Raw genomic sequence first — 10,341 nt, 5'->3', positions numbered from 1 at the left:
CATGAGATAAGCAACAAAGTTTTCTCCCAAGAGCCCCCAAGGGGGGTGTATTGAATGTAAACCCCCAGGTTCATCTGGACCCAGATCTGATTTTCCTAATAGTACAGGAACAGTCAAAATTGCAGTCTTAATATGAGAACACTGTTTTCTGAAAGTAATTTTTTTTCAGTCAGTTTTGTGTGTCTCAGAATAATATGGTTGTATTCCTCCTACCCCAACTTGGAGCACGGCAGCGTCAGTGCTGGAAACAGAAACACCTGGGAAGTGTTCTCTATTACTGCCCCTCGGTTAATTGTGCAAAAGCCGTACAGTCCTCTGTTTGTGTTGACTAATTAGTTGAGTAATGCAGACTCCTTTTGAATGTTCTTCCTGTTCTAGATCAAGAATGAGACATACATTGATTAAATGACTTGCGGTCACATAGTGAGTGACTCATTGGCAGAAACAGGAATTAACACCTGGTATCTTTAAATTTCTTCCTAGACCCTATGGCCTCTAATTTTTAGTGCTCTTCTCTTTCCTCTCATGGGCTTTTTGTCTCTTACCCACTGTAGGATTTGTTACGTGTATGATTTCCAAGGCGGCAATATCTGACCACTGCCAAGAAAATGAGACATCATTTCCTTGATACAGGTATCTAGGGAAGCACAAAGAAGCTAAAGTTCCTTTTAATCCTTATCTTTTTGGAAGATTTTACCATGTTATGCCTGGTTTGGTGCGATGCCAGGTCTTCTCTGCTCCCATGCCTCCAGCACTGCGCATGATGAAAGTGTTAGCCTGTCCAGCAATATTCGTGTTTTTATTTTTTTATTATTTTTTTTTCTAGAAGCATCTTTGCTGCAATATCGCTGAAGTGGGAACACTCTGCCCGTACCCACCATTAGTACAACAGCATAATCAGTCGCAAAAAATCAGTGGGTGGGTTTTATAAATCCCAGTACAGTATTCGGCAAGGTAGAACATCTGTTGTGATCAATATTTTAAAGCACGTCTGTTTGATAAGAAGTTACAGTAAAGCCTTTAGCATCCCACTGAATAGCTAAATAATTCACAGGAGTGGCTCTAATCACTTTAAGCTTCTTGCATTTGAAAGTAAGCAGAAAATTCAGAGTAGCTCTGTAGAGAGGCACTATAGCCAGCTGGGTTGTCTTTCTTGTAAGCTGCTGTACTGTACCGGGAGAGGAGTAGTTTCAGGTTTTTAATGCCTCCTGAGGTATGCTGGAGTCAAATCTGGGGAAAAAAAAAAAAACCAAAAAGGTCTCTTTTGGTTGGTTTTGCTGACACTCCTCACGATAATTCGGCTGGCGAGCGCTAGCAGTCAGTGCAGAAACGACCCCCTTCAAAACCCTGCAGCACCTTCGGGGAGCTGCCACGAAGGCCGGGAGGCACCCGGGCCCCGGCAGGAGCACCAAGAGCCGCCCGAGGGCTCTCGAAGCCGGCTCTGAACCCACGGCCCCGGGCCGGGAGCCGCCCCCGGGCTCCGCCGCGCCCCGGCCCCGGGGCACCCCGCGGGAGGCCGGGCGGGCCCTGCCCGGTGCCTTCCCCTCACAGCGGCGGGGCCGGGGCGCGGGGGAGGCGGGCCGGCTCCTTCCCCCCGCAGCAGCCCAGGAGTAACGAAAGGAGCCGGGGCCGGGCAGAGCCTCCCCTTGGGCGTCCCTCAGGCCGTGCCGGGCCGCCATGCCGAGCCGTGCCGCCGCGCTGGTGCTGGCGCTGCTGGCCCTGCCCCGCCGCGCCGCCGCCGGCTGTGCCGCCCTCGGGCTGTGCTGCCCCGGCCGCGACCCGTCGTGCCTGGGCACCGGCTGGCGGCCCGACGGCTCCTACGGGCCCTGCTACTGCGACCAGGCGTGCGAGCACACCCTCGACTGCTGCCACGACTATGCCCAGGCCTGCCCAGGTGAGTGTGGCTCCCGGTGCCCCGCTGCCCGTCCTCCTCGGAGGTGTCCCGCACCGGGCAGGGCTGAGGTACGGGTGTGGGGATGGCGAGAGGGGGCGTGGGGTGGCCGAACTGGGGAGCTTTGCTCCACACCAAGGCTTGGAGGTGCCCAGGTGCCATGGGCAGGGGGCGTCAGGGTGTGTGTGGGGTTGGTGGAAGGTACGGCCGTGCCTGCCTCGGCGAGCTGGAGTGGGAGCCGAGCCCCAAAATAACCCTGAAGGGGGGAGTTCGCTCCGCTGTTCTGAGTGGTGAATGGGAGGTTGAGCGACTTGACGGGTTTACACATGTGAAATGGGACGTTTCCTGACTCAGAAGCCCCTGTCCCTGTGCCTGTGGGGGCTGGTAACGATGAGTGGGATCAAACCCACTGCTCATGCTGATCTGTGCAGCCCCGCAGTGCCCGTGCTGCTGAGCCTCGGGGGCGGCGGGCAGCATGCCCTCCGTAAACGTCTGCTGGTAAAGTACAGGTGTGTATTAAGGAGATCAGTTATTTTAGTGAGTGGTGCAATCCCATATCCCTTTCCCACAAATAGCATCCTCGAGGAGACTTATCCCCTCACGTAATGGCTTTTTTTTTATTTTCCAACCTGCATAGCTGTGCCTTTGCGCAGTTTTGCTTCAGGCTGACGTTCCTGTGATTCAATTGCCTTTTTCCTTTCAAGAGAGAGCAGGAAGGCAGGTAGGAAATAAGTTCATCCTGAAGTTGGAAGGAAATAAGATCATCCCGATGCACTTTAGACAAATTGTGAACAAGGAGACCCCCACCAGCCCCTGGGCACAGCAGGCAGCGGTGAGCAGGACAGCGATGGGACCCCCCCCTGCAGCATGCTGGCCTGGCCCCAGGCTGTCACAGCAGTGCCCCAGCCCTGCTGGCTGTTCTCCTCTGCTCCCGCTGCTTTCGGCAGTACTCCGGGATAGCCGGCGTCGGTAGGAACCCCTCATGCACCCCGTTCGTGTTACAGCAGGGCGGTAAGAGACATGTGTTTGCAGGTGCTTACACCTCATGAGGAAATGGCAAAGGGCGATCACGGCTCCAGTCCCGTGGTGTCCCTGGTGTCGCACGGTGCTCGGCGGTGCCGTCCCGTGGCTCTCCGGCGGTACGGCAGCATCCTGCTGGCTTGCATGGGTCCTGGGGACTGGCTCTGTGCGTGGCACGATACCGCTGCCCTCTTCTTGTGGTCCCTCTGTGCTGCATGGAAGGGACCCAGCTCTGCTTTGATTTGTGTTGTCTTTGTAGCCTGGCCTTTCTTCTGCAGTTTTCTTTTTGTCCAATCGCTACAGAGCTACTTTATCAAAGTAACTTTAAAGCAAAATATGAAGGCAAAGACGTTAATATCTGAGGCCAAATGAAACCGAAAAGGGCAGAAGATTCAAAATATAATGCACAAAAGGATCGTAACATCGTGCAGCATACAAGCTGATGCACAGGCTTTTCTTGTGGTACATCGCTGCATCTATGAAATGTCTCAATCTGTTAGATAATTGATAAATCTCTGAATAGGTTTAAAAACTGTTTGTGGTGCCTTTGGACAAAAAAGAAAAGCATATGAAAAATCTTCCTAAAGTTTCTGAAAACATTAGGGAAGAAGGGATGTAATCAAAACAGTGACATCCCAGCTTCTCTGCACCCGTGTGCTCCTGTTACTGTTTCAGCCAGGCAGGGAAGATTGAATTGTGAGGCACAGTTAATTACAAAAGGCATGTGAGGCTCTGTTCCCACTGATACCCGCCAGGAGTTCCTGAGCAGAAGGGCTGGCCAGACACAATTACAGTGGAGGCCAGCCAGTGTCCTGCCGGGAGAAAGAGAGATGCCAGAGCAGCCAAGGCTGGAATTCTGGTGTCCTTTTGCCTTCTGCTAAGTCAGGTCAGATGGTGTGGTTCATAGATGAAGTGTGGACACAGAAGCAGTGAAATGTTTTGGCAGTTCTCTGGCAGGTAGTCTTCCTATGCTGTGATAATAAATGTACGGTTTAGCGTCCACAGAATTGTTTCTCAGGAGCGTTGCAGGGACAGTGAAGCTAGGCGGTGCTCCCTGATGTGCCCCTGCTCTCCCTTGGCCAGTGGAAGGCTCGCTGCATTCACTTGGTCCTCCTAAGAGTTTTGTGCTCAGTCCAAATTTTGTTTGCTGGTTGGAAGCGCCACCCAAGAAGATGAAAGGCTCAGGGAGGACAGGAATCGCACTTCTTCTGCCTAAATATTTGCAAAAGCAGTAGTTACTGGAGTCAGTGGAAAATGTGAATACACACATGCTAAACCCACCTCTGATACTCTGTGTGGCTGTGTCAGACCTACCGCATCAGCAACACTGACCTGGGCATAATGATACAAATTTCCTTTTTTTTCTTTTTCCTGCCAGATTTAAAATCTAAAATGCTTCTGTGGACAATACCAAGAAAAAGTACAGTTCTCTGTCCAGTCTTTTTGGCTATAAAGAAATAGGCAGAACGTGATGGGAAGTGAGCTGAGTGAATAATCCTGCTGGTGGCATATCTGAGCAAGGCATGATTTTCTCAAGTTGTATTTCTTATATAGATCCAAACAATGTAGAAGACTGGGCTTACCTGCAAGTGTTTTTTTTCTGGATGTGTTGTTTTTGATGTTTAGGTTGTGTTGGTTAAGTACAATTGATTAAGTATATTATTGGGCTATTGTACCAGGTTGCCTTTGAGAGAGGCCAGCAGGTGAATGCTGTTGTGCTCTTGAGCATGTCCTCTGTTGTTCTGGATAGTTCTCTCCAGATGAAGCTCAACTATGGGCATGCTCATGGGGAAGAGATCACAAAAGGGGATATGCGACATAGGGAATGATACCGGTGTGTTTTAGAGTGAGTGGATGGGATAATAAATGCTAAGGGAAGATGTTTCTGTAGCTGCTTGCAAGCTGAAGCTTTGGAGTTTGGTACCAAGGATACCGTGTGAGAGCAGGTAGGGATGCTCAAGGACATGAAGATTTTTGATGCATTACTTACTAAAGATTCCCAAAATTTGAAGTTCTGGATAAATGTCTTGAAATTGGTTGCAACATGTACAAGGTAGAAGCTATTGTATTGTATTTCACTTGTTGAACACTGCCACCAACTCCAGCCAGCCATGCAGTGGTTCAGACTCCATGGCTGGTTGTCATTTGATGTGTGACACCTGACAAGAGAAATCAGTAAGATTTTTAGGCCTTACATGGGTGAAGGGTTTCCTTTCCTTGTCCTCTTTATCCTCCTCTTTTCTTACAACTCAGTTTGACCTAGTCTAATTTAGAAGTTTCCAGTTCATTCAGTGCAGGTGCCAGTTTGCATTGGAGGCTTGCAGCAGCGTAGCTAGAGGGAGGTGAGTGGCCCCATGTAGTTTGACTTGGCTTGGCTGGCTGGAACTTCTGGCCAGATGACTCTTGGGAACAGAGCTACTGGAAACTGCCCGGCACAACTTTGGGACAGGTGTGAAAAAAGGAAGGTGGTACAGAACTGTGTCAAAAAGCGTTTTCTGGAGAAGGCACGTTGCTTGCCTCATTTCTGTAATGTTTCACACTCCTGTTTCTTACTCTTCTTCCAGTTATCCCCTGTGTTGTATCTCAGTGGAGCGTCTGGAGCGGCTGTGCAGAGCCTTGCAAGACAACATACCGTGTTCGGAGGAGGCATGTCATCCAGGAGCCCAGGAACGGAGGAGAGGTATGCCCTCCTCTGGAGGAGAGGGCTGGCTGCGTGGAGTACTGGACTCAGCAAGGAACAGAGTGCAAGCAGTCCCTGAGTAAGTCCACTGAAAATGTAAGTGTCTTGGTAATAGGGGGACGACTCTTGTTTAGGCCAGCAGGCTTGGTCTTTATTGTGTTTGAAAAGTGTTGTTTTCAGACACCAGCAGATTAGCTCTGGGCCTGTCTGGTGTAACTGAGAACTGAGCTCTTCACGCAGGGGTTTAGAGATATCCTTCCTGGGACAATATTTAAAAATAGCGCCTGCCGTTTGCTGTGGTCTGGTGTGTTTCAAAAGTGAAATATTACAGACCTGTTGTGTTCTCACTTATACAACTGTAAATCTCTGGCACTTTTGATAGAGTTGGTAGATTAATGCTAGTTTAAAACTTCTGGAAGTGAGTGTTGAGCACTTTTTTTTTCTTTTAATGAGTCATCTGTAAGAAGTCATGAAGGAGCAATACCCATCAAAGGCAAGGTATGACTTCTCTGCACTGGAGCAGTGTGCATGCAGAGGAAACCTCCTGCTGGTTTGTGGAGAAATGCCTGATCTGAGTTTGTTCTGGTTAAGTTTTTATGACATACCTTTGCTGATTTTTAGAAGAACTGCTCATGATTTTTTTACTGTTATTTTTGGGTCAAAATCTGTCCAGTCTGAATTCTAGCTACAACTGGCTTTTCCAAACCTCTTCAGGGTCGGCATTAAGTGAATATTGCCTCCCGCTCGGTCTTTTGGGAGTGCCTTACTCTACTTCAGAGATGCAAAGGCTTGCTCTACTCAGGCAAAAATATAGTAGGTATACAGATTCTCTTCTCAGTGAAATGTTTGGTGGTCACTGATAATACGAAAATACAAGGTTATATTTGTTTTTCTGTCCTGCCAAAGATAAAACCATATGAAATTAAAGGTCCAGCTTCACTGTTTTGCAGACATTGACAGCCTCAGTGCGGTGTTATCACTTACTCAGTGTACTTTTTCTCTTTGATATATGCAGTCCCCGCGTTAATAACAACAGGAGGTTTTGGAAAAGCAAGGAAAAAAAGAGCTGCAGATGACGGCAATGAAAGAGTGGGGTAAGTTGGAGGCTCTGCACAGGGACACAGTCACACTCCACCTTGAACATCTTTCTGGTAGCAGTTCAGGGCCCAGCATCCTGCTGATAAGGACCATCAGGACAAGAGCACTTCATTAGAGCAGGGTGCTGCTCTCCCCTAAGCAACAGCAATATCTGCAGTGAACCTGAAAGTTGTTGGACTGCCTTGATGTAAGGCCAGTGCAAGGCTGAAATTCAGATCTTAAACAGCAGTGATGTCATGAGCTGAGATTGGGTGGTCAGTAAGCCAAAGACCAGTCACTTTGGCTCTTCTCAATGTCCAGTTGGAGTGCTCAGTGCTTGTCTTCATGGCAGGATGTCTGGCAAGGAACCATTGAAAGTTTTGTGGCTGTTCTTAATTAGACTGCTTCTTGAAAAGATTCCTAACCAGAGACCATATTTAATATTTATACACGCATCTTTACTATAAGCATACATTGTATATATACTCTACAAGAGCTAATGCTGTCAGACTGTGGGCACTGGAGTGTGATGCACCTGCTCAGCAATCCTGACAGATGACACTTGTGCTACTTCTTTAACCAGCGTAAGTCGAGCATGTCTCTCCTTAAGATACTCACTGACTGGAAAACTTGTTAACACCAGCCTTACAGGAGCCTTGGTCCTTACTAGTTGCCATGAGAGAGAAGAGTGTTCCTAATCCAGGGTTTCTTTTCTATCTATATGTCATTGAGGTTCAGTCTTTAATTGTATAATGGAGACAAGCGTCATGGAATAGAAATATGTTATAGCTATTGTTGGCTGCTGATGGTTAATGCTGAGCCCCCAGTAGCATTGGTGAGAGCTGCTAACCTGAGGGATGATGCCTTGGTGTCAGAAGTGGAAACAGGTGCTGTTTGCACTGTTCTATGTAAATAGAATAAATTCTAAGGGGACAGAATCTGCTATCTTGTTGCATGGGAAACCCTTCCTCCTCCCATTTCAGCTCCTTTTGGCTGTAATGCTGCCCGTTCTCTTCTGTGGTACTGTTGCACAGCACAGGTACAGACGGGGTTGTGCAGAAAACCATCTGTTGCGTTTTACCCACTGAGACACAGCTGCTCTGTGCATGCTGAACTGCCTCCAGGCTGGTGCCCCAAATACAGAGGGCTGGCATCGACCTTCCCAGTCCTCATCTTTCCCAGTTGGGGTCATTAGTTGCAGCAACACAGTGCTGGTATGAAAGGTTGTCTTTCATCCTATTAGCCCTTGCACACAGCTTTGTAGGGTGGTTATTCTCCACGGAATTTTATTGTAGTCCCTGATGATTCACTTGGTTCTTGTGGAGAGCTGCCATTCCTGTGAATGGTGTGTAGTTTCCCAGAACTGCTCTTGCAGTGCGAAGTAACCAAACACTTGTTGATTTATTTCCCCACATGCTGTTGCACATGTAAGCATTTCCATAGTGTGCCTCCCTTGCACTCATAGTTAGTTGAGTCTTCTCCCTGTAAAATTCTGAAATGTCAGCACAGGTCTACTGCACGCGTTTGTTCCTGCTCCCTTTCAGATAAGGCAGGGAAGCAAGCTGCTCGCACAGTTCACTTGAAGGTGTTTGGAAATCCCCGTGATAACTGATATACAACCAGTCTAGACTGGAACCCAATTCTTTGCTGTGTTTGTAGACAGTTACCAAACTTCCTTGGTTTTCCCCTTCAAACAAGGCCAGGTCTTTTCAGCTTTCCTGCCAGGTTTGGTTAGAAGCAGAAGCACAGAGCAGTCTGAGCAGAGCAGAAGTGCCATGTCAGTCTGGTAGTCTTTGTAATGAGACATGACAACCTCACTGTCTCTTAGGAGGGAGATCATTGCAAGGAAATCCTTTACGGACCAAATCTTAGCTCCCATCACAAATCACTCTACAAAATTCATTGTAAGTAATTGAGAGCAGATGATGGAGAAGTGTGGCTGAGCAAATAGATACCAGGCATGGAATCAGAAGATCTGGCCCTGTTGGTTTTTGGCTTTAGTCAAATGCTTGACCTGTTTGCATCTCCATTTAAAAAAGAGGTGTTGGTAATACCTGCTATTATTTGATATGTGAGTTGAAAGCATCACAGAGTGGCTTTACTCCCCGTTTAAGCTTGTCAGAATACAGCTACTTCACATGTTCTGTTTTTCATAGCCTTGGGTGCTGGATTTTGTTTGTTTGTTTCTAATTAGTAATCTGTAGTCACTGAATTTCATCTTGCTCTTACTGTCCCGTGGAAGGCACTAACCTAGTTGGTTATTTTGCTTGCAGATACTGTGTCGAATTCCAGCTTGTGGCCATCACACCGGCCTGCTTGCACAGTCACCACTCGTACACTCACTGGATGCAGTATCTCAGGGAGGGCCACACCGTCTGCGTGGAGTGTCAGCACCCAGCTTTAGATTCCAAGAGTCTACATTGCTACGGGGATGGCAGCGGAAGCAAAAAGTAAGAGTTTTGGGTTCTTTTTTCATGTTGGAATTTGTGTTTTTCTCCCTTGATCTGCTTGTTCCAGTTTCATAATGTGCTGCACTCAGCTCGCTGAAGCGCTGTACATGTATTAAGTGGTGATCCTCGTTGCATACTGTGAGTTACGCTGGAAATGCTCTAATCACTTTCTTGCAGAGATGAAATATCCTGGTGAAGGTAGTGTATTAAACCAGTGGCAGAGAGAGGTCTAGACTGTGGGAGTCCCTGCTCTTAGTCTGCTAAATCTCACTGACTTTTAAGTGGAACAGTTGTGTGGGTTTTTTTGCTGGTGTTTTAAAGACACTTCAACCATACCTCCAAAGTTAACGATTCTGTCAGATGTCAAATAAAACAAATTGTTAAGCACTGAGAATTTTTTTTCCCTACAAGTGACCATTTATGAATATTCCTGGCAAGTGGTAGCTGGCTTAGGGACTTGGGGTAAGGGCTGGCACCTGAGGTTGGATGGAAATACTGTTAACTCCTTGCACTTTCAGCATCCTTTCCCTGGAAAGCTGAAAATGCTTTGGGGCGATTGATGGAGACCACCCAAGTTGTACAGGTTGGGTAGACTCTAGCGAAGATGGAAGATGAAGGGAATGGCTTGAAGCTGTGAAACGCATCTGTGGCAGAGCCAGCAACAGAGGAGTCCTGGCTCCCAAGCCTCTGCTGTAGTCATCGGAGGCACAGCTTCTGCCTTGCTTTTATCCTGATACTCTTGGAATTTAACCCTCTGGTTGGTTTATTAAAGGCATCCTATGAAACTGCAAAACAGCCTTGACTGAGAAAGTCATTGTCTGTCAGTGGTGGGGAGTGATATTTTAAAAACATGTATAAAGGTTGAAATAAGCGTGCTCATTTGACTTAGGAACTCTAAACTAGGTTTATTAGGCTTTAAGCACACAAAGTATTGCACTAGCAGGACTGCCAATAGTGGTCCTTTTATCAGGGTTTGTCTCAGGCTTTTAGTAAGAGGAAATCATGTAAGGTTCTTTTCCTTCCTTGCCTCAGCTCGTTATGTACAAAGGTTCCAAAAGGCTTTTATATAAAGAGGAAAAAGTCTAACTGGTGTGGCCAGGAAAAACTCTTTCTTGCATTCAATATGTAAATAATTTTAAAAGCTTACAATAATGTTATTTTACAAAAACATTGGAGCCTGACAGGAACGTCAGATTAAGCAAAATAAAAAGTATATTCAGAAA

At 47.3% G+C, this 10,341-nt stretch overlaps 1 protein-coding gene and 1 long non-coding RNA gene across 9 annotated transcripts in view; one reads left to right on the top strand and one right to left on the bottom strand.

The window, feature by feature from the left end:
- Window positions 1-292: 292 nt before the first annotated feature.
- Window positions 293-1,493, bottom strand: LOC310882864. The gene is made up of 2 exons (XR_014573206.1): window positions 1,357-1,493; window positions 293-1,230 (listed from the first exon to the last, which is right to left on the bottom strand). It is a non-coding gene; the product is annotated as an uncharacterized lncRNA (long non-coding RNA).
- The window catches only part of LOC310882857 (somatomedin-B and thrombospondin type-1 domain-containing protein-like), a 71,249-nt gene continuing 62,280 nt past the window's right edge, over window positions 1,373-10,341 (top strand). For all 8 annotated transcript variants that reach the window (XR_014573179.1, XR_014573180.1, XR_014573181.1 and 5 more), the window contains exons 1-4: window positions 1,373-1,894; window positions 5,476-5,670; window positions 6,607-6,685; window positions 8,942-9,118. Coding sequence is in view for 2 of the 8 variants with exons in the window: in XM_083802226.1 (XP_083658352.1) it covers window positions 1,678-1,894; window positions 5,476-5,670; window positions 6,607-6,685; window positions 8,942-9,118 (668 nt within the window). In the remaining 6 variants the exon portion in view is untranslated. The remainder of the gene's footprint in view (window positions 1,895-5,475; window positions 5,671-6,606; window positions 6,686-8,941; window positions 9,119-10,341) is intronic.

This window comes from Anser anser, assembly GCF_964211835.1.
Source record: "Anser anser genome assembly, chromosome: 16".
Taxonomy (NCBI): domain Eukaryota; kingdom Metazoa; phylum Chordata; class Aves; order Anseriformes; family Anatidae; genus Anser; species Anser anser.
Note: the sequence above shows the minus strand (reverse complement) of the source record. Positions and strands in the feature narration are given on the sequence as shown.